Source organism: Phyllostomus discolor, chromosome X (assembly GCF_004126475.2).
Source record: "Phyllostomus discolor isolate MPI-MPIP mPhyDis1 chromosome X, mPhyDis1.pri.v3, whole genome shotgun sequence".
NCBI classification, from domain to species: Eukaryota; Metazoa; Chordata; class Mammalia; order Chiroptera; family Phyllostomidae; genus Phyllostomus; species Phyllostomus discolor.
Genome location: NC_050198.1, coordinates 2388542 through 2412922, shown reverse-complemented (window position 1 = coordinate 2412922; position 24381 = coordinate 2388542). Strand labels below are relative to the sequence as shown.

The window sequence follows — 24381 nt, the reverse complement described above, 5'->3', positions numbered from 1 at the left end:
CCAGAGACGGTGCTCAACATATCTAAGATGACACTACTGTGAGGGAGTGGTGAGGCCATCCTGTCACATAGGTTCCCAGGCTTGGGTCCTCCCACCACACCGTCACGACCATGCTCTGCCCCTGCAACTCTGCCTACCCTGAGAGCTGGGTCGTCTAACCGACTGTCCACAGGAACGATGGGACTTCTGGCATGTTCAAAACTGGAACCATCATCCTAAAGTGGTAGATGGCCATGTTTTGGCTGTGGAAATGAGGTTTCCTAGGGCTCCCTGAAGTCACTGCCTACGTTGGTGGCCCCGTTGTTTAGCCTTTCAACACACTTGACCTAAATTGTGTTGGAAGCCTTCCAGTCCAGAGGTTAGGCAGCGTAAGAAAACAGTCGATTCTCCACGGCCAACTACAGAGTAGTAAAGGGACCTGATGCCATAAGATTGCCAGGTCACTCAAAGTCAAAGTCCCACTCAGCTTCATTTTACACAACCCGGAAGTAGTTGGAGGTCAGCAAATCAGAATTGGCTTCATTCAGAAATGGGGAAAGTCAATAGCAGGCTGGGATTCTTTGGGAAAACGGAATGGTAGCAATTCAAAAGAGTGAGGAAAAACCCCTGTATTTGCTCTTTTAAAAAAGATTATATTTATTTATTTTTAGAGAGAGGGGAAGGGAGTGAGAGAGGGAGACAAACATTCGTGTGCAAAAGAAACAGCATTCTTTTGCCTCTCGTGTGCCTCCAATGCAGCCCCGGCTCACAACCTTGGGCCCTTTCTGCAAATCGAGCCAGCGACCTTTGTGTCTACAGGGCGACACCCCACCAACTGAGCCACACCAGCCAGAGCCTGACTTTGCTTTACGTTCCATTTTAATTAGGTTCCTAATCTTCTGACCCTGTGCTAAGGTTTTCTTACTGTTGGGTTTTGTTTTAAATTTGCTGAAGGCATAAGGAATCTAAACCTGAGGGTGGGTTCGGTTGTAGACAACTGGAATAAAGCAAGTATCGCAATAAAAGAAGCCGTAATGTTTTTGCTGGTGGGGAGAGTCGTGCCTTCAGTTTTTTTTTTTTTGGGGGGGGGGGGGAGCGGGGACCGCAATACCTGTGCAGTACAACATAGCGAGGTGCAATAAAACGAGGCGAGCCTGTACTTAGTGGGCGTGAGAATTGACTTAACACAGGGGCAAAGGCTGCGTTTCTAACAATGGTCCCCAGTCTTGGCAGCACGTTGGAATCGCGTGGGGATCTTTCAAAATCTCCAGCTGCCCCGGATGCCGTCCAAACCAGTGAATCAGAATCTCTGGGGTGGGGTCTGGCGTCTGTGTGTGTGTGCAGGTTGAAACTCTCAGGTGATTTCCGCCTGCAGCCAAGGTGAGAACCGCTGCTGCAGAGTTTATTGTCCTTGCGCCCACTTGGTGCTTCTCCTTGTTGGGGTGAGGGGTGGTTGTTTATAAAGAGTCTGTTTGGGAAAGGCTTAGTATCCGGTTACAGCCGGAGGCCCTGGCTCGGCCGGCCGGGGTGAAAGGCCCCAGGGCTTGTTTTCTAGAAGATGTTTCAGGGAATAAAGAAGCCCCACACAGCGAAAACCAGTTCTCCCAGCCTCGCGTGACATCACCAGGAGCCAATAAAAAACTTCCACTGGAGTTTACAGGTTCGTGTCTAAATGGATTAAACCTAGAAATGGCTGGACAAATCGCCTAGGGTTAGGTTCCCCTGCCCAAACTGCTTTTTTTTGTGTGTATGAGACAGAGCCCACTCTCTGATTTGCACTGGATTCGGCTTTTCATCAACTTGTAGTTTCCACACGTTTGCTCCGAGGCTGCTGCAGTGTCGGTGGGAGGAGGCTTTCAGTCCACTGGCCGGAGAGGCGCCAGGTTTCACAGCAAACAAAGGGGAAGCCTTCCCCCTCACCCCCGCCCTTCTGGTGGTTAAAACCAAAGCCTTAGGTAGACTGTTGCTGCCATCTACCTGCAGTAATTGGTGTTGACTCTTGAGAACGCGTTGTAAGCCCCCCCTGGTGGTGGTAAACCGCACCTGGACCCACCTCCTGCTGTTGCTCCCTATTACCCTAACAGTACTGGAGGCAGGAAGAATTTTCCCCTTAACATGATCAGATTGGGTAATGACAATAGGACGAGGTGCGCATCTAGTACTTTATCTTTGGACGAGTTCATGTGAGTCTTTAATGAGCCTTCCTTTTGCAATATTTCATATTCTGTGATCACAGAATGATGATCGTGTGTTCCGATGAGTCCAACTTTACACTTCTGGCCCCTGGCAGCCAGGAGGGTATGAGCAAAGCTGTCCCTAGGAGTTGGAGGAATGGCAAGTGGCCCAAGAGGCCAACCTGGTGCGGTTTAAGTGCCATTCAGCATATGTTTGTCCAGATGATATCCGCTCAACATTACTCCAACGGATGTCGTTAAGAAGACATTCATTTGGTCTTAACGTATTGCCATCAGTGAACAAACCATAGAAATCTCTAGAAAGGTTAATATGTGTGCTACTTACATAGCGAACATATTTCTTAGATCACTTTCTAGAATTTTATTGCACAAACATTTCCTAAGATGCACTGTGTTTGGCACTGTGAGGACTAGAGGCCAGAATGAATTGTGGCCCCTGCCATCAAGAAACTTACAATCTTGTTGGAGAGGGAGCTAAACCTACTAGGATCAAGACAGAGCAAAGAGCTCTGGCTGGTGTGACACAGTGGGTTGAGTGCTGGCCTGGGAACCGAAAGGTCACCCACTCAATTCCCAGCTAGGGTACAAACCTCCAAATGGCTCTCAACCAGCAACATCAGCATCACCTGGGAACTCATTAGCGATGCAAATTCTCAGGATTGTCCCCAGCTGTGTTTTAGTAAGCCCTTCAGGTGATGCACGCCAAAGTTGGAGAACCACTCACAGCCTAGAAATGTAGGCGTTTTATCATTGAAGGATTGGGGAAGGGCATTTATTCTACTCATCCCTTCCACTGGCATTGTGATTGATACCCTAATATCTGATTTGAACTTGACAACAGCAGGACATGAGACAGAGATGGGAGTGGAAAAGCAACTGCGAGTTGGGTACAGATCCTCACTATGACGCACAGCTCTGTCAGCAGGGGTGAGCACTTTAACCTTTCGGAACCCGCCCTCTCACCTGTAAATGGCCAAGTTCCCTCACTCAACGGCCTCCAAACTGTGGCTCTCTGCACTCCCCCAGCCTCGTTTCTTCTCTCGCCTGCACACTCGCCTGCTCGTTCTTCTCCGCTCTTTCCCACCACCCTACACAGCTCAAACCTGCTCACCTTTAGCAACTTTTTTAGCATATGTGCTGAATCAGGAGGAGATATGCCTCTTGGGGGATATTTAGGGTTTTGTCTTTTGCGTGTGTATTTTTTTTTATGATGAGGTGATGCTTTTTGGTGACTCTGCAATTATAAAATGGAGGGCAGAGAAATACTGAAACAAAAATAGAGAAATGGCTGCATCATGCTCTCATTTTCCTCCTTTTATTTTAAATTTTATCCACTGAGCTCTGGCTGGCGTAGCTCAGTGGATTGAGTGCAGGCTGTGAACCAGGCATCGCAGGTTTGATCCCCAGTCAGGGCACATGCATGGGTTGCAGACCACAGCCCCCAGCAACTGCACATTGATGTTTCTCTCCCTCCCTCCCTCTCTCTCTCTCTCTCTCTCTTTCTTTCTCCCTCCCTTCCCTCTCTAAAAATAAATAAAATCTTAAAAAAATAAATTTTATCCACTGAATTTATTAACGTCTATTCATTCAGTAATCGCCGTCTTTAACTATATATAGGTTCTTTGCCATGTATATGTGTACTTTAACCCTGCATACACACAGTTCATATTGGTTTCCAATGTAAACAGTATCTCAATAGTATACAACCTGGAATGGATCTGGTTTGCTGATTCAAAAGTGGAAATTCTTTTAAGATCAGAGACTAATTGCTTTAGTCAATTCCGCTGGATTTAACATCTTTGAAAGCACAGAAGGATGCTAGAGAGTTTATTCAGCCACAGCAAACGATAGCCCAATCAGCGGAAGTATGATGTCTGTTTCCAGTTTATGTCAAGTACTAAACATTTCCTTTACATGGATAACGATGCTTTAGAAATGAATATTAACCTCTTCACCCTATACCAAAGAAGCATCTATCATCTTTACAGTTTCATTATTTACTTCTTCTGGATTATAATCTGCTGTGTTGTCACTTCTCTCTTTAGAAGCAATAACGTGTCCTCTGGAGACCTAGGAGGACCCATTCAAGAAGCTAATCAGCTGGTTATAAAGGTCTCAGGGCACAAGGCCTGGATTATTTTTCTTTTCCGCTTTTAAAATAGAACAGTGCATATCAGAATAGTGACTGGCACCATGCACCTAAAAACATTTCCAGGGATTCGCCAGGCTGGGGGAATCTCTATCCAGCCTTCAAATCAGCATTCCCAAAGAGAAAGAGAAGGTGTCTTCCAAACAAAAAAAATCTGTGGTCAAATAAGTTTGGGCCACAGTGTAATATAGCTCCCTTTTGGAGATCACAATGCATATTAGAAACACTGCAATAACCAAGCAGTTCCTAAAGCTATTTGACCTCAGGAGCATGTTGGGTGGAGTACGTACTAACATGACATGGAAATTTTGCTTTGAGTGGTGCCATAGAACGCAGGGGTGTGCAACCTTTTGGTGTCTTTGCGCCACACTGGAAGAAGAGTTGTTTTGGGCCACATGCTAAATACATTGTGACACGTCATCACGAACAAATCTCATCATGTTTTAAGTAAATTTCCGATATTGTGTTGGGCCGAATTCACAGCCGTCCTGGGACACATGTGGTCCACGGGTCGCAGGTTGAACACCCATGCAAAAGTATCCAGTGCTAACCCAGCCAGGGACCGCATTCTGTGAGCCTGGATTCAGACTCCTGGCTATTATGTATTTGTTTCTGGACCATCCCATGATCTCTACACAGTAGTTCTCAACTGACTTCTATTTCATGACATCTTCTCTTCCCTTCTTCTTCGTTTGTGCCGCACTGGCTCAGAGACACAGGCCAACACTCAGATAAGAATGCGAATCATTCTTGCCCAGGCTTTGAATGGAATCCTCATGGAATCAGCACTGTGGCATCCAAGGTTATTGGTGTCGTACAGTATCCAAGAGACAATCGCATGCTTGCTACTAGGGGTGGAAAAGGGGACATTGTTTTTTCCAATGTACTAAGAAGAAAAAGACCCAGAAAAACGAACAATGTTGGGCAGAATTCTTAGTGTTTTGAATAGAAGTAAAACTCACATTTTATGTGGACCCTGGGATATATTTTGATACTCCTCCAATAATGGGTTTGGCATTGAACAGGAAATGGAACATATGAACAAGGCCAATCCAATCCATTTCAAAGCCATCAGATCCTTGAGGACAGGAAGTGTGTCTTCCATAAGTACTTCTTGCCATCGATGGAGGACAGGTGATAGAAAAAGTCCTGCCCCTATGCACAGGTGCTGCAGTGTGACATGTCGCAGTGTGCCCTCCTGTGTACACGGCATCTGTCTCAGCATGCAGCCGGAGTTGACCTGAACCTTCCTTCATTCACTTGAAAAGCATTTTTCAGAACGTTCATTGTGTACCTGGCATGGTAAAGAATATTGGGGACAGAGTGATGGACAAAAAAGTCACCTTCCCTCATTTCTGGAGCCTATAGTCTAATGGAAGACCCACGTGTTAATACCCCTCTGTCCATTTCTCTATCGCTTACCCAACGAAACTTGTGATGAATACTGAGATGACAAGGGAGCATCTAAGTAAGAGTTAGCAGTTAGGGGGAAGCCTCTCTAAATGACATTTAACCTCTCCCTGAAGGGTGAGCAGCAATTGACTAAGTCTGGAGGAAGAGGTGCCCTAGGGCAGAACCATGCATGTAGGCACCAAGGTTGAGTGTTTGGTAAGTTCTCAGCATGGACTAAAGGCTCTTACTGGGGGTGCTTAGAGTGGAGGCAAACAGGCAGGCAAATGGGAGGCTACCGAGGGCCTCAAGAGCCTAGTTCATGAGTTAAGATTTTAAACTGAATTCAGAAGGCACATCTTTTATAAGAATCACTCTGGCTGCTAGAACGGAATTGCGAAGGGACTGGAATGGATGCCAGGAAGCCAATGACAGATGCTGGTAGTTTGGGCAAGAGGTTCTGATCATGGAGATGGGGGATGGACGTGAGAGAAATGTAGAAGTCAAATCAAAAGTGCTTGCTGAGCCCTGGCCTGGCTGGTGGGGCTCAGTAGATTGACCTCCAGCCTGTGAACCAGAGGGTTACTGGTTCGATTCCCAGTCAGGGCAAATGCCTGGGTTGCAGGCCAGGTCCCCAGTGGGGGGGCGTGCAAGAGGCAACCATCCCTTCACCTCTCTGTAAAAATAAAAAATCTTTAAAAAAAAAGAGTGGTTGCTGAGTGGTTAGGAAGGAGATGGAAACATCAACAGCGAACCTGAGGATTCTGGAGCTTCTTGACAGCCCAGACATTACTGTCATCTCTGAGCTTCTGGTGTCGTCATTGCTGATAACTACAAAGTTATCCCTACAATAGTGCAGGTATAATGCCAAAGGGGAAGAAGACTGGGAAGAGAAAACAGAGGGGTCTTTTCTCCCTACTCCTAGAAATGTGTTTTTTCACCAGAAAATAAGACTCTGATAATCCACGGTGTCCCGATGGCAATGTTCTGCTATTCTAAGTGGGATTTTGTTTTTGTTCATATCTTAAGAATTTTACATCTAGTCTCCTCCCTTTGCACACTGGAGGGACATTTATAAAGATCATTTTCCATTTTGGGTGGCTGGCACAGGAAGTCCTGCGATGTCCCCTTCAGCTTTAAAACACAGCGATCCCTTGCCTTGTTCCTGCAAAACAACAGTGTGATTGCGGACACACAGGGCTCTACCAACTCCCCCGTGCCCTGAAACCACTCAAGGGCAGAAAGGAAGAGAACACAATTGTGTGATCTTCTTCTGTACTCACTGGAAATGATGGATATTATTATGGCTTTCAGTTCAAGGATAATGACAGCGGAAACCTGGCCACATGACTAGAACAGCTTTATTAATAGCTGAGAGGGAAATTGCCTTTATTTGTACAACAATCATAAGTGACTTTCCCATTCTCAAGGGCATTTTCAAGTTTCATGGAATTCTGAGTCATTTCTAAAGAAAAGCCATGGTTGTTGTCATGGGTTGAACTGCATGCTACCCTTGCCCCTGCTCCACCAAATTTTATGTGGAAGTTCTAACCTCCCGGTGTGATCTCATTTGCAAATAAGGCCGTTGCAGATGTACTTGGTTAAGATGAAGTCAGACTGGAGTTGGATGGACCCTGAACCCAATATGACTGGTGTCATTATAAGAAGGAGAGACACAGAGGCAGATGTTGCAGTGACGCGGCTACAGGCCCAAGCACACCAAGGATCGCCAGCGAACACCAGAAATCAGGAGAGGCAAGGAAGGATCCTCCTACAAGTTTCCGAGGGCTAGGAGCGCGGCAGACACTGTGATTTCAGACTTCCGACTTCCGGCCTCTAGAACTAGGACCATACACTTCTGTTGTTTTCAGCCACTGAGTTTGTGGTACTTTCTCATGGCAGCCCTAGGAAACTAATAGTTGTAATATTTGAAAATACCTTGGGAATCATTTAGTGCATTCTCCAAATGGGGAAGTATGCTCAGATAGGTGCAATGACTTGCCCAGAGTCACCCAGTTCCTTTGCCATGGCTGTAACTAGGCATTCTAATACCTGTAGTTTGGGGGAGGGGTTATTTTATTATTATTTTTAACAAGGGCCAACAGACAGAGACCAGCGCCAAACAGGGATTTGACAAATCTTGAACAGCTGCAGGAGAAAAGCAGAGGAGCAAAGTGAGCTGATAGAGAGCAGACTTCAAGAGCCTATGTACTTAAGGAAGGATGGTGCATTGGAGATTTGTTGTTCTTTTCATTCTGAAGGGACTTTAGTTTTCTTAAGCCTGGGTAATTTCCAGCTATTCTCAGGTAAATTTTATAAGGCGTCTCTCCAGATTCATACCTACGCTAGGGAGGATGCTGTGGACAGGAACCATGGGGATGGCGGAGACAGTAGGGAGTGCTGCAGTTGTTTCATTTGGGAGAAAAACCCAAAAGGGGCCAACAGACAGGCATTTCAGCTTTATGTCTTCTGAGTAGGGAGGGGGTCAAGTGAGAATTAATTTTTCTGTTAATAATGATCAGAAGGTACAAATTTCATGAACACTGTTCCCCCTTTGATTTCTACCAAAGATTGTTTAAGTGTTCTCACAAACCCCGGCATAGATGGCAATTTCTTTTAGATTCTAGAACTATTTCCCTATTGTATGTTTATCACATGCTCATCACGCAGAAGGAAGCATTTTTCATTTTTCAAGGGTCACGGTAATGATGATGAACAGATATTCCCAATGCTTCTCATTCAACTGCATGCTCTAAAAAAAAATGGTTAAGAAATAAAAAATAATAAACCACTTAAAAATGATCCACTTCAGCCTTTAAATGGCATCTAAACCTTAGAACTCAAATATTACAGTCGATATTTGTAAAAGTAACTCTAAAAGACTAAGATAATCACAGCATAATGAAATCGTGTAGCCATGGATGTATGATAAATCTAAACAGCAATTTAACATCAGAAAGAGTTGTGAGCTTCAAGAGTTCTTAGGTATGGAAAAGAAGGTGGAGTAGGCCGCTGCTTAGATGGCTCATAGGGATCCCACCTCCTGGTAGTCACAGTCTGTGACTGAGGCCATCATAGCCCCACCCATCCTGGTCACAGACTACTCTCCCTGGATAGAGGTGATCATTCCCACTGAACTGGTAGGACCTGCGACTTACTTCTAACAAACAGAATGTGGCCAAAGGCATGGGATATCACTCCCTGGATCAGATTACAGAAGCTCGTGACTTCTGTCTTGCCAGCAAACTCTTTCTTTGATGAGCAGACTGCCAGGTGTGAGAGGTCCCTGTGACGATAACTGAGAGCAGCCTTTAGCCAACAGTCCAGAATGAACCCAGTCTTGAAAATAACAACGTGAATGTGAGCTTGGGGTCTCTTAAAGACTGTGATCCTAACCCAAGAGATGCCTGTGGCCCTGGCTAATGCCTGGATTGCAGCCTTTGAGAGACCCCAAGCAGAGGACCTAGCTCAGCCATACTGGGCTCCCGGCCCACAGAGACTATGAGATAACCGATTGTGCCATTCAAAGCCACTAAGTTTTGGGGTAATGTGCTATATAGTAATAGATTACTAAAGCAGAAGGGTCATCACTTTGCCTTCGTATTATGTTGGGAAGCCGTGACTCAACATGAGCTAGTATTGCTTAATGGAATCAACATACAGATTGTTATACCGTGAATCATTTTCAGTTAAGACCACATTTTTCAGGCTTTGCCAAAACAAGCCTTCTGCCTTGGGGTTGTCGGGCCACTGGAGGATGGAACTCTTGCAGATTCTCTGCCGCAGCCTCAAATACTGAGAATGCTGTAACACTGGCTCTAGCAGAATAAACACGATCACATCCATGTTTTCATCCATTAGCCTCTGCAAGGCCAAGTAGAATGCGGTTTTAAAGCTCCAGCTTTTTGCATACTTTTTCGTTAAAACGAAGATTGTTTTCTTGCTCTGGTTGATGCTCTGCATGAGGTTATCGATGATGGCTAAGCCCGGGTCCCAATCCCGCTCCTCTAAACAGAGGAGCACGTTTTTGTCTTCACTCTCTTCAAGGTGGAAGCGCAGCTCATTGATCACCCAGTCGGTGACCAAGGTATCTTTGGTGTCATAAGAAACATAAGCGTCATAGAACGTTTGGGATGTGGAAAGAGACCGGTAGCCTTTTATCTTAGCTAAACACACTTGATAGATAAACCAGACATCCCAGTAAAACCAGTGATGAGCCAGGGCGGCCAATATAACTGCGATGGTGATGAAGGATGTGAAGACACACAGTATGGCTGCAGTGGTGTCTGAAACACACGTGGTTAGCTCTAGAGTCATAATACTCTTCCCTCTTTGATCCCCGGGACTGGCACAAATGACATCGGTCAGTCTAGGAATTGTGACATTCACATTGTTATCCAGCCACCTTCGAAAATCTCCCAGGTCACAGGTACAGTCAAAAGGGTTTCCATCTAGCTTCAAAAGGGTTAACGAGGTGTTCTTGTCCCTCCTTTCAAGTGTAGACCTGTTGACCATTTTCAGCAGGTTGGAACTTAAATCAAGGTGTACCAGACTGCTGTTTTCTGAAAGAAAGCCAGGGGGCAGGTAGGAAATCCTGTTTCCACTCAGTAGCAGCGTCGTAAGAGATTTTGCAAATTTCAATAGGTTATCATCTAAAAAATGTAGACGGTTTCTACTTAAGTCAAGTAGCTGGAGACAAGAAAAGTTCCGGAGTAATGTCCAGTTAAAGAAAGTTAACTTATTATCATTTATATATAGTTTAGTGAGACTCCTGGGCAAGTTAATAAATGCTTTATTTGGGATATGTACAAGGTTGTTAAAGGATAAATCAAGCTGTGTCAGATTCTTGAGATTTTTAAAAATGTACGTGTACCTCTTATCTTCACCATTCCACAAAACGTTAAGGCGGTTTCCACTGAAAACTAATTCTTTCAGGGACTCACTACTTAGGCTGTACTCTGTTAAGGTATAAATGTCATTGTGGCTCATATTTAAAATTTGCAGCTTTGTTAAATTTTTAATAAATCCTAGACGGTGCGTTACCCCTGCTATTCGGAAATAGTGTGCATTGTAGCTGAGATCTAGAACTTCTAACTCAGGCAATTCATTGAAAGCACTATCATAATCGAAGTCCAGTTTATTATTTGTAAAATCCAAATATTTGACATGAGGCAGAGCTGAAAATTCACTTCCGTTTAATGCTTGACCATTGCCATTTGAAGACAGATTTAAGCAGGAAATGTTAGGAAAAGCTTCAAATTGCTTTTTCCCAATGAAGAAAATATTGTTCAAGCTTAAATCTATGGCTGTGCCATAATGTGTACATTGCCGCTTCATTAAACGATGGGTGCTGTGATAAAAATTCGCGTGTGGGTCAAACTCACCATCTGCTGAGCGTCGTTTAAGGACATGACTTCGGACAGTGGAGAAACTTGCAGAACTTGACCTAATATCATCCACCAAGGGCGATATTCTGTTTGCTGACAAGTAAATGACTTTCACGTTGGGAGTATGCTGGAAGATGCTAAAATTAATTTGCTTAATGAAGTTAACGCCCAAGTCGATAGTTGTTAAATTTGGGAGGTTCATCAGGGGCCGGAAGTCTTCATAGACAAGTTCCTGGAACACATAACCTTTTAAGTGCAATGCCCGGAGAGATGTAAGATTAGAGAAGTTTGGGGAAAGATTAACTCGTTGTGGATACGCTGTCTTGACATAGTTGTAAGACAAGTCAAGTATTTCTAAGTTGGGCAGTTTCGTTAAAAACTCCCCAGAGGCTATTTCTTGGACCAAGTAGTTGAATTCAAGGTGCAGCTCCTTCAGATAAGGCATCCTGTCAAACCAGCTTGCAGGAACCTTCCGGAGGGAAGTACTAGAGAGGTTGAGGTATCTGAGTTTGGTCAAACTATCAAAAGCATTAGGAGGTATGTACATGGACGCATCTCCTGCACAAGGTGTGCAGGGAAATGGGGCGTTGAAACACCTTGGACAGTTCCCACTTAAATCTAGTACTGTTAAGTTTTCCAGTTTCTTGAAGTCTTCCTTGCTGATATTTTTGATATTCGTGTTGCTAAGATACAGTTCTGTTAAGGAGCTCGGCAGGTGGAGGGGCACCCGGGAAAGGTTACTAAAAGATAGTATTAACACCTTCAAATTTGTCATCTCTTCGAATGCTCCTTTTTCTATTTCAAAAGTTTTATTACAAACATTGTCATAATAGCAGTTCCAGCCCAAATTGAGATTTTCCAAATTCTTCAGTCCAGAAGTGTTGTTTTTTGTTACAGAGATGATGTTGTTTTCTATTAGACTAAGTCTTCTCAAAGACCCCGGCAAATCGGACGGTATTTTGTATAATTGGTTGTTTTCAAGTAGTAACACCACTAGGTTTCGCAAGCTGAGGAATGCCCCGTCTGTAATATTCATGCCTTTTTTATTTCTATAATAATTTTCCCAGTAGGGCTGTAGCATGGCGTTGCGGTTCAGATTGAGCTGAGTAAGCTTTTGCAGCCCTTGAAATGATTCATTTGTTATGTGTGTGATGGAATTGTCAGACAGGTCTAGCTCGGTGACATCTTGGCCCACAGTTTGGGGAACTTCTTGCAGTTGACGATTATTGCACTCTGCAATGACAGAGACACCTTGGGTTTTCTCATCACAAGGATAGCTTCTTCTGTAATAATCTGCTTCAGTGAGGAACTCCCAGGAATCAAGGATTAGCAGGAAAAGGCAGGTCAGAAGCAAAGCCTGAAGGGTCATATCTTCCTAAGGAAAATCAAACGGGTAGGCACAATATTAGAGTAGCAATATCTGCCAGGTAGTTCATGATGAAATCAACAGTGCTTCACTGTACTTTGTATGAGTTTAAGAGTGGGAGTTCACTTAAAAATTAAATACATTACACTGAATTACATTCCAAATGAATTTAAGTTTTCACTGTGTTCAGCTTCCTGGTGCTAAAAGAAGTTGAAGATGGAGCTTTGTAAGATTATGATGATGAGAAAACCCTGGAAGCTTTCACAGAAGCATTAATCGAGACGCCCCCACAATCATAATGTCTGGCTGCTGCTGCTGGACCATGATATGTTTCATAGATCTGTAGCACACAAGCTATAGTTTCAACCTATTAATATGACTTTTATTTTTCCTCTTTAGTCCTCACCAGAGAATATCTTTATTGATTTAGAAACAGAGGGGGAGAGGAGGAGAGGGGGAGAGGGAAGAGAGGGAGAGAGGGAGGGAGAGAGGGAGGGAGGGAGGGAGGGAGGGAGGGGGGGAGAGAGAGAGAGAGAGAGAGAGAGAGAGAGAGAGAGAGAGAGAGAGAGAGAGAGGACATCAGCTGTCTCCCACACAGTATCAAACCCATAACCTAGGTATGTGCCCTGAATGGGGATTGAACCTGCAACCTGTTTGGTGTATGGGACAATGCTCCAACCAACTGAACCACCTGGCCAGGGCAATAGAACTCTTGATGAAACTTTGGCTAGTCCCAAGGAGAGGTGAGATCCAGCTTCTATTACAGTATTATTCATGATCTCCAGGCAAGAGTTATCTCTACCTTATCTACACAGCCATATCTGCTTATTGGCATTTTTTCCCACAATTTTTCTACACCATCATGGTGGTACTATCAAGTTCTCTTACCTCCTTGTATGACAGGAAAATGGATACCTTCGGTTGATAATAGTAATAACAAAGTACCAGTTATTGCGCCAAACATTTTCTCACCCACACCAATGTTCACAATAACACAGCAAGATAGGTTCTATTATTATCTGCATCTTGTGAGTGAGGAAAGAAACAAACTCTGAGATTTAAGGAACTTTCAGAAGGGTGACACATTGTAGGGCTGGGACTTGAGCCAATCTGATTGTAACATCCTTTTTAAAAAAAAATTAAATTGATTGAAGTGACATTGGTTAATAAGATTATATAGGTTTCAGGTGTACAGTTCTATAACACATCATCTGCATATTGTATTGTGTTCACCACCCCAAGTCAAGTCTCCCTCCATCACCATTTATCCCCCCTCTACCCTCTCCTACCTACCCCTCCTCCCTTCCCTCTGGCCATCGCCATACTGTTATCTGTGTCTACCAGGGCTTTTTTTTTTTTCTTTTTTCCTCAATGTTTAATCCCTTCACCTGTTTCACCCAGCCCCCAACCCCTTTCCCCTCTGACAACTGTCAGTCTGTTCTCTGTTTCTATGAGTCTGTCTGTATTTTGTTTGTTCATTTATTTTGTTCATTGGGTTCCGATACAAATGAGATCATATGGTACTTGTCTTTCTCTCACTGCCTTATTTCACTTAGCATAATACTCTCCAGGTATATCCATGCTGTTTACAAAAGATAAGATTTCCTTCTCGTTTTTACAGCCAAGTACTATTCCATTGTGTAAATGTACCACAGCTTTTTAATTCACAGATCTTGGCTATTATAAATAATGCTTTGATGAACATAGGGGTGCACATATTCTTTCAAATTAGTGTTTTGGGTTTCTTTGGATATATTCCCAGCAGTGGAATCACTGTGTCATAAGGCAGTTCCAGTTTTAATTTTTTGAGGACAGTCCATACTGCTTTCCACAGTCACTGCACCAGTCTGCATTCCCACCAATAATGTATGAGGGTTCCTTTTGCTCCCCATGCTATACAATATCATTTTCAAATCTTCCTGCCAGCGCAATGCCTTATATGTAGATAGCACTTAAAAATTTTTTGTGGAACCTGACCAGTGTGGCTCAGTTGTTTGGGTGTCATCCCATAAAGCAAAAAGTTACATGTTCAAGCCCTGGCTGGCGTAGCTCAGTGGATTGAGCGCGGGCTGGGAACCAAAGTGTCCCAGGTTCGATTCCCAGCCAGGGTACATTCCTGGGTTGCAGGCCATAACCCCCAGCAACCGCACATTGATGTTTCTCTCTCTCTCTATCTCCCTCCCTTCCCTCTCTAAAAATAAATAAATAAAAAAAATATATAATAAAAAGTTACATGTTCAATTCCCGGCCAGGGTACATGCCTGGGTTGCAGGTTTGGTCCCCGGTTGGGGTGCATGCGAGAGGCAACTAATTGATCTTTCTGTCCCTCTCTTTCTCCCTTCCCCTCTTTCTAAAATTAAATCAAGCCCTAGCTGTGTAGCTCAGTAGATTGAGCATGGGCTGCGAACCAAAGGGTCACCAGTTCGATTCCTAGGCAGCACATGTCTGGGTTGTGGGCCAGGTCCCCAGTGGGGGCCACAGTGAGAGGCAACCACACATTGATGTTTCTCCCCCTCTCTTTTTCCCTCCCTTCCTCTCTCTCTAAAAAGAAATAAATGGTGACTTCCAGGTTCCTGGTCTGTGCAGCTGGATGGATAAGAGTGCCATTCACTGAGAACAAAAGATAGTTTGGGGCTGGGGAGAGGGGGAAGTGAATATTAATCATTAAATTTGACGTGATTGGGCCCTGGCTGGCGTAGCTCAGTGGATTGAGCGTGGGCTGTGAACCAAAGCATTGCAGGTTCGATTCCCAGTCAGGGCACATGCCTGAGTTGCAGGCCATGGACCCCAGCATCCGCACATTGATGTTTCTCTCTCTCTCTCTTTCTCCCTCCCTTCCCTCTCTAAAAGTAAATAAAATCTTTAAATTTGATGTGATCGGGAACTGTTTTCAAGAAGGGAATCCAGCCATGAACAGAACAGATTAGAATACCTGCCCCTCTGGAGCTCACATTGCTAGATGGTGTGTTAGAGGGTGGAAAGCACTATGGAGAAAAATAAAGATGACAAGGGGGATGATTATGTAGACTGTCCCTCAACTGGAATTGGTCTGATGCTTTCATCCTGATTAGTCTGGGGTGATGGGTTTCAGGGAGGAAGTCCACCCAGGTAAATTGTCATTGTAGTCACAGCACACTAAGGGCACATACTAGCAATGTGACTTCCACTGTTGATGGGCACACCTTGATCGCCTGGCCAAGGTAGTGCTTGTTAGGTGCCTATTTTAATTTCTAACTACAGATTAATCACACATTAAAAATTAATTTATAAAAAGGCCCATGGGGGAATAGATGGCAGCGTGAGGCCAGGCTGCAGACCCTTTGAATGGTAAACAGAGCACTGTCGTTAGATGAAACATGTTTAGGTTGTCACTCCGTCAAGTCCAGAGGACAGGGTGATCCTGTGTGGCCTCACTAGCCTCAAGTTAAGGTCTCAGTATCTAATTTCACATGGAACCGTCTCCAATACAGTGCTGAGCAATTGAGAACAGCCTCTAGGGGGCGCTAGAGACCAGGAGGGTAGCCTTTTGAAATTTGCTGTATTTCAGGATGACCGTGGCCTCCTGGGAAGTATGTGGCAATTTGTAGTAAATATTATGGTCCTGGCCGGGCAACTCAGTTGGTTAGAGCTTCATTCACATACACCAAGGTTGTGCGTTCCATCCCTAGTCAGGGCGCATACAAGAATCAACCAATGAATGCAGAAATAAGGGGAACAACCAATCGATGTTTCTTTCTCTCTTTCTCTCTCATCAGTAAATAAAAAAATTAAAGTAAATCTCGTGCCATGGAAGTGAGCAGAATATTCTGGAGGGGAGTTCTGAATGAAGAGTTTGAAATTCCCAACTCTACCCTCTGGAAAGCGTCCTGAGGTAAGAACTTGAGTGGACAAGTTCCAAATCATCTCACTTTGAAAAGAAATACATGGGTGGGAGGAATAGGAAGTGGCAAACAGGCAGCTATCAAAGACGTTGAGGAGAAAACCCTTACTGTTCAAGCCTCTTCATCCACATCAGGGTCTCGCAACAGTGGAACGGATGGCAAAGGCTCCTCACTCAGAGAGTGAGCCCTAACTCATATCATCCGGCTGGATCTGAGGACAGACGGAGAGAGAGAGCACAAAGCTCAAGGCCCCAGCAAGAACTGCATCTCCTCAGCCAAGTTCTTCCTGTTGGCCACACCCACGCCCCTGGGCTACCAAAAGTGATGGCTGCAAAATGACTTCAGAGGAAACCAGATCTCATAGCGAGAAGGGATCCAGGGAGAATTTACTCTCATTAAGATGTAAGCATCCAGCCTGGCACAAGAGAAATAGCAACTCTGCAAATAAATGAGAGAAATAACCGTGATGCAAAGGAGAGAGAGAGAGAGAGAGAGAGAGAGAGAGGGAGGGAGGGAGGGAACTGGCAACTCTACAAACAAAAATAGAGGGGAAAGGGTAATTATGCAAATAAGATAGAAAGTGGAACTAAGCAAATAAAACAGAACCTGACAAGGGGAGGAGGGAGAGAGAGGGAGAGAGAGGGAGAGAGAGGGAGAGAGAGGGGGAGAGGGAGAGAGAGAGAGAGAGAGAGAGAGAGAGAGAGAGAGAATATGCTTCTATTGTTTGAGCCTGACAGTTGAAGTTGCCCGATAAAGTGACAGGAAAGAACTAGGATCCTAACAAGAGCAGAGAAGGCCTAAGAGGAGACCTCAGCAGACAAAGAATGCAGAGAAAGTTGACGAAGATGCGCGTGTAGGTGGCTGAACATTAGGTGACACAGCAGAGATGCCTTAGGGTCAACCAGAGCCAAGTTCATTCCCATCAGGGAAGCCTGAAATACTCCGGAAGTGGAGGCAGCAGTCCTGGCAGGTGGCGTGCCCGGTGGGACCGCACACTGGACGGACTGAGTGAGAGTCTCTGGGAGAAGTCAGACTCCTCTCAGTGCCCTCCCTGAGACTTACTATCTTGAAGGTCAAATGGTTGAATCCAGAGCCTCGGGTTCAGGCCTCCAGGTGCAAGTGAAGGCCCAGGCAACTGCCAAAGAGAAAACACGAGGGTTAAAGAACAGCCTGTATCTGGTGCTCAGAACTCTAATCTCCGCCTGGCCCTGGCTCTGGGACCTCTGGCAGATGCGGGCTTATGAACAGCCCACTCCAGCACCCCGGCCGAGACACTGGAGGATCTCGCTGAGAAAACAGACAGGCACAGTAGCAGTGCTACAAGCACAAAATTTTTTTTCTAATATAATATTCCCTTTTCCACATTCTTTTTTAAAAAGATTTTATTTATTTATTTTAGAGAGGGAAGGCAGGGAGATAGAGAGAGAGAGAGACAGAGAGAGAGAGAGAGAGAGAAACATCAATGTGCGGTTGCTGGGGGTCGTGGCCTGCAACCCAGGCATGTGCCCTGGCTGGGAATCGAACCTGCGACACTTTGGTTTGCAGCCCACGCTCAATCCACTGAGCTACGCCAGCCAGGGCCACAGTACAAAATTTGAGGACACACCCAAAAACTTAGTCATCGAGATAAATACTGTTTAAAAAGATTTAAATCCCCGATGGACAAAAGATCCACATTTGAAACAAAGACAGACTCTGACCCTGGATTTGTCAGGCTTTGCTCCACTGGCCTTACTCCGCTCTGACTCAAAAAAAAAAAAAGTCAATTTACTAAAACAGGCAACCAGCCATCGATCCGATTTTGGCAGTTTGATTTTTTTAAAATATAACATTAACATATTCTTGATCTCGAATCCTGAGATGTTTGGCATCCACCCTCTCTTAAATTTTGCACCCGCAGCGGGTGGCTCACTTGCCCAACCCTACTCCTGGTCCGGCATCACAGAAGAGATCTTGGGGGACACCAGCAAACCCTAGCCAAGAGCCGACCATAGCCACTCAGCCTGTCCTTGCCATTGGAGCTTCTGATCAGCTCTTTGGTGCCCCTCTCAATAACGGCCAGCACCCGTCACCTGGAAAGTCACCCAGGATGACAGGGAAGTTACCTCGAGAAAACACCAAAAATCAGAGACGCAGCAGTTAGCAGCATCGGGGCCTCTGGCAGCCAGGATAGGGCTTTACGGTTTCCTTTATTCATTATTCATGCAGGCTCTGCCTTGCACAGGTTCATGACCCCCTCTCTGCATGAAATCCCCAAAGATCCGAGCCCCAGATTGTGTTTCATTTTTCACAACATCTTTGGCGATCTGAACGGACCCAAGGCTACTCTCGTCTCTAGTTGCCCACTTAGTGTGAACATCCCGGTTTCAGAGCAGAAACAGCCAGGAGCGTGACCTAGGACATTGGAAGTGTTTTGTAACATGGTCTATGGGGAATATATCATCTTGTTAAAATAGGAATTCTGAACTTGGACACAATTCTGGCCTGTGGGTCCCAGATAAGTGATTGTGGATCACTACTTAAATCCACTTCACTGGGGACATATGAGGCCACGCCTGAATCTTCCTTGGCATGTGTTGAATTGGGAAATAGAATGTGGTTGTCAATGAGGCCAAGTTGTGATATTCATGGGCCCAAGTCCCTTTGGCCTCCATGGGTCTCTTCCTCCATTAAAAAAAAAAAAAAAAAAAAAGGGACCTGGCTGGCGTAGCTCAGTGGATTGAGCGTGGGCTGAGAACCAAAGTGTCACAGGTTCGATTCCCAGTCAGGCCACATGCCTGGGTTGCAGGCCACGGCCCCCAGCAACCGCACATTGATGTTTCTTTCTCTCTCCCCCTCACTTCCCTCTCTAAAAAAAAAAAAAAAAAGGTAAAAATTGCCCTAGCCAAGTGGCTCAGTTGGTTGGAGCATCGTCCCGTACACAAAGGGTTGTGGGTTCAATCCCTGGTCAGGATACCACCTAGATTGCGGGTTTGATTTCTGGTCGGGATGCTTACAGGAGGCATCCAATCAATGTTTCTCTCTCTCTCTCTCTCTCTCACACACACACACACACACACACACACACACAAATCAATAAACATGTCCTTGGGTGAGGATTTTGAAAAAACAGTAAAAATTATATTTTATAATTCCATTGGTATTCAATATAAAAATGAATATAATATAGACTGGAATATATTCATTATTTTGCTGATTTCTTTTTAAGATTTTATTAATTTATTTTTAGAGAGAAGGGAAGGGAGGGAGAAAGAGAGGGAAAGAAACATCAATGTGTAGTTGCCTCTTATGTGTCCCCTACTGGGGACCTGGCCTGCAACCCAGGCATGTGCCCTGACTGGTGACCCTTTGGTTCGCAGGCCCGTGCTGCATCCACGGAGCCACACCAGCCAGGGCAGATGTCTGCTGTTCTGAGTCACCAAGTTTCTGGCGCTCTGTTATGGCAGCTGCAGGAAACAGAGAGTGAGAGCAGAGAGAGAGAGAGAGAGAGAGCAGGTCAGTAGGAGTTGTTCCATGGAAACTGCTTGTCAAGACAAGTCCAAGCTGCCAAATCGAAGCCCTTGGCCAGGACAGGCTGGTGAGCTTAGCGTGCAGAACACCCTGATGAGGAAGACCGCCGTCTGGGTGGTCTGGATGTTTCCCTGCACGTTGCCTCAGAACACACAGAGAAACTGATGACCCATTTCTTTTGAGAAAGCGTATGAATCACACACAGAAATCTGCCCAGCTTCCCCCTCCCTGCCAAAGACAGCTCTCCCTAGCTATTGAGGAAGTGATTTCACAAGTGTTTTCCTCTTTTCCACGCACAGTCAGTTCTTCAGCAGGATCAATGGCACACAGAAAGCCAGTCCTCCACTTTAGGTTCGGCAGGAGCTGAACAGTACAACGAATATGACCTGTCTCAGTCCTCGCCCAAACCTCCCTTCTCAACGTACACCCCAATGCGCACCAAAAACACAATTTTAAAGCACCAGTGCAAGTGCTCTGACTGAGGCGGCTCAGTGGGTTGGGCATTGTACCCCAAAGCAAAAGGTCACCGGTTCAATTCCCAGTCAGGGCATGTGCCTGGGTTGTGAGTTCAGTCCCCGGTTGGGACGCGTACAAGAGGCAACCGACGTTCCCATGTTTTTCTCCCTCTCTCCTTCCCCTCCCCTCTCTCTAAAAATAAATAAATAAAATCTAAGAGAAGAAAGAAAGAACACCAGTGCAGTCTGAAGAGCAGTCTGCCTTACCTGTGGAACCCTGAGAGTAAGAGTGAGCCAAGGGGCCCCCTGCAGGACCCAGCCCCAGTGGGCGGGGGGTGAAGGCTGCAGGCAGGGAAGAGTCTGGGTTCAAAAAGACTGATCCTGCCAGGCGAGGCTGAAATAAATCCTGCAGGTTTTCCCACACAGTCTAAGGCGAAGGTGGGGTGCCATGTGCCTAAAGCTGCCTTCCTGGACTAAAGGGCTTTATATCTTTTCACACCCATTTCCTAGCTTACAAACGGCCATTTTGCAACACTGCTTCCTTCCTTCTCTCTTTTCCAAGGTTTCCTTTACCAAGATGTGCTTTGCCTTAGCTCATCTCCCCCCCATTCTCAGGATGGGTCCCGCTCACGTCCCCTGACACTGCAGTGTCGCGAGAACCTATTGGTCAGAAGGTGTAATTCATTCCCCCTCAACTGAATTACTGAGCTGTTTGCACATGATGAGAAATTCAACTGGAACTGAATTTTTGCCAAACTGGATTTATTTCTCATTTTTCATGGGTGCTGATTCATTTGTAGTTGACTCTGTTGACCACTGACATATTATGAAAATAGATGAATGAAGAAATGGTTGTACAGATAGGATCTGTCACCTTAGCTGAAACTGACAATAATATTTGATTTTATCCAACAATAGATACCATGTTTTAGCCAAATTCCATGGACTCATGAACAGCTTGGGAGGTGAAAGAAACCACTACCACATTAAATGCACAAATCAATGAGCAGACGGAACTTGCTTTTCTATGAAAAGTTATGTTATTTGAATTTTGAGAAATATGGTGGGGAGCATTTGGTGAGACGGTAGGTGGCAGAGCTGAAACTGAGTCAACGTCTACCCGAGTAGTGAACCAATCGGTAGGGCAAGAATCAAGAGGGTAGTTAACACTGATCTGCCCTGGCTGGCGTGGCTCAGTGGATTGGGCTCGGGCTGCAAACCAAAGCATTGCAGGTTCGATTCCCAGCCAGGGCACATGCCTGGGTTGTAGGCCACAGCCCCCAGCAGCCGCACATAGATGTTTCTCTCTCTCTCTCTCTTCCCTCTCTAAAAATAAATAAATAAAATCTTAAAAATATATATTTTTAAGATTTTATTTATTTGTTAGAGAGAGGGAAACAGAGGGAGAAGGAAAGGGAGAGAAACATTGATTGCTGCCTCTTGCCTGCACCCCAACTGGGAACCAGCCCACAACCCAGGCATGTGCCCCTACCAGGAATCGAACCAGCAACCCTTTGGTTTTGCAGGCTGGTGTTCAACCCACTGAGCCACACCAGCCAGGGCAGCAATGATCTGGTTTTGATTCTCAGCAGAGATACCATAGCTATACCTGGCACTTTCAGGATTCAAATGCTGGGGTGGATTACCCACCTTGCCTTTCTGCACTGATCGGTTCATGATAGAGCACTCTGTAATCCCATAAAACAACTGGAAATGCACTGATTTCAGACATGCACACCAGCTAGCAGCTCTAACCATCCGAAAAGTCAACAGAGCCTCTTTGCGCATGCTGATCCAGAACCATGGGTTATGCATTTAAATATACTATGTCCTTGTAGCCCAATAGTCATAAATTGGCGATAATAGTTTAAAAATAACAAAATCCCCCAACTCCATGTAAAAACTCAGTTGAACTCAAATATATTCCATTGGGCTGATGTTCCCCTCAATAGAATGTTTTATGTTTTATTTTTAATCTTCACCTAAGGATATGGTTACTGATGCTAAAGCAAGAAGAAAGGAGAGAGAGAGAAAGAGCGTGAGAAGCATTGATGTGAGAGAGAAACATTGATTGGTTGGCTCTCATACACGCCCTCACCGGGGATCAAACCTGCCACCTAGGTATGTGCCCTGACTGGGGATGGAACCTGCAACTGTTTGGTATACAAAACGATGCTCTAGCCAACTGAGTCAGCCGGCCAGCACGTCCCTTCAATAGGTTCTGGAGGTAGCACTAAGACACACTTACAACTAACATCCAATAATGACATCCTCCCCCTTGAGACACAACCCAACACTCCCTAAGTCTGGCGTTCCCATGAGGTAGCCTCCTGTCTCATAAACCCACACTGTTTGGAGGTTATTACGTGAAAGGGGGAGCAGCAGTGATTGTAAGAGAGAATGAGCTTCAACTGCCCTCTCCGTGATCCGCAGCCTCAGCCGTTCAGCCAAGGCATACCCAGAGCTTTCATTGTATTTGCAGAAATCAAACCCAAAGGCTAATGAATAAGCTCCAGGTCTTCCCAGAGCTTTGGAATTGGCTTCCCCTTCTGTCCATACTATAAGACCAGTGCATATGATTTTTAGAATTTTCTGTATAGCAGGCCACTTGGCCTATATTTAGAGGTGTTTCAACGCTAAACCTTTTTCAGAAATTATTTATGTTAGAGAGAGTGCAGGGGAGGGAGAAAGAGAGGGAGACAGAAACATTGACGTGAGAGAGAAACACTGATCAGTTGGCTCCTGTCCATGCCCTGACTGGGACCAAAGCTGCAACCCAGGCATGCTTCCTGAACAGGAATAGAACCCATAACCTTTTGCTTTGTGGGAAGACACCCAACCCACTGAGCCACACCGGTCAGGGCTCCATCCTAAACCCTTTAATGCCTATTTGCTCATTCATCACTTTCTCTGTTCATACTCTTTGGCCACCAAACCATACTTCAGGGTCAGCAATCACATATCCTGTTGGAAAGCTTTGTTGAAGGAGTCGAAGGAGCTTACCGTTTTCCCGTTGTCAGCCCTGGTGAGTTCTCACTCCATGGCCAGCACGCGGCACTGCAGAGGGGTACCCTCTGTGCGGCAGGTACACGCGGAGAAGAGAAACTGACGGACTTCCTGAAAGTGTTGGCTTTAGCCTCAGTGAAACCCAGCATGTGGTTTGCAGAAGTTTATGTGCGAGGAAGGGAACTTGTGATTTCTTAACTGTTGCCAAATCATTTATGGACTGTGCTTTAAAATTTCAAAACTGAAAATTGGGGGGAGAGGGGAGTCATTTATAAAATGATTTAAATATAGCCCGAGCCAGACACATCCAGTGTATTTTTGTGAGTTTCTGTGTCTCTGTGTGGGGGTGGGGGAGGGGTAGTGGGGAGGGTTCTTGCCAAACTGTTAACACCGTTTAGTTCTGGAGGGCATGACTCGGGGGAAATGAGGAAGAGAGATGGAAAAAATTTTTCCTTTTACTTAGAAAACTCTAAGGTGTTTTTAAAAAGTTTGCCATAAATCCGTTATATGCCATCCTTCGTTATATGATTTACAGATGTAAATAACATTTGCCATTGCTTCATCTTCGTTGCACACATTTCCAGGACAGCACGAGCGAGGTGGGTGTGGTTCCCCACCAGGCTGTGGCCACAGAGAGGCCATCTTTCTTGTGGGTGTCCCTGCACTCAGCCAGCACGAGGCACATAGCATAATATGAGCTCCATAACTGTTCATTGAATGAATGAGTGAGTGCATGGATGAGCATGAGAATTCATTCATGAGGCCGGAAAATTTAATTTCCTGATTTGGCCCTGCTAAGTGCATTGGATTGTAAGCTCCGTCTCAGAGGCTGAACCTAGAACAGAGGTCAGCAAACTACAGCTTGTGAGCCAAGCCTGGCCCAGGGGTGAAGAACTTTCACACAGGAACATTTTCTATCGATCTGATGGTAAGCAACACTCACTTCAATGGTGAGAAAATGTTTCAAGGGAAACCAGGAGCCTGGGTGGTGGCAGCCAGATGAGGTCTTCGAGCTTATTGGTGAGCTGATGAAGCCACAGGCTATGTGACAGTATGGATGGACC

At 45.3% G+C, this 24381-nt stretch overlaps 1 protein-coding gene across 2 annotated transcripts; it reads right to left on the bottom strand.

Annotated features, from left to right (window-relative positions):
* Positions 1 to 7055: 7055 nt before the first annotated feature.
* Positions 7056 to 23454, bottom strand: TLR8 (toll like receptor 8). Of its 2 annotated transcripts, none has more exons than XM_028523489.2 (2): positions 23315 to 23454; positions 7056 to 12474 (listed from the first exon to the last, which is right to left on the bottom strand). In XM_028523489.2, the coding sequence occupies exon 2, from the start codon at positions 12466 to 12468 to the stop codon at positions 9346 to 9348; it is 3123 nt and encodes a 1040-aa protein (XP_028379290.1). In that variant the 5' UTR covers positions 12469 to 12474; positions 23315 to 23454; the 3' UTR covers positions 7056 to 9345. The 2 variants fall into 2 exon arrangements, with proteins under 2 accessions (XP_028379290.1, XP_035872353.1); XM_036016460.1 differs by lacking the exon at positions 23315 to 23454 and adding an exon at positions 17409 to 17460.
* Positions 23455 to 24381: the final 927 nt, after the last annotated feature.

Excerpts from the sequence above, each read along its gene's own strand:
- TLR8 (XM_028523489.2), bottom strand. The coding sequence starts at position 12,468 with ATGACCCTTCAGGCTTTGCTTCTGACCTGCCTTTTCCTGCTAATCCTT.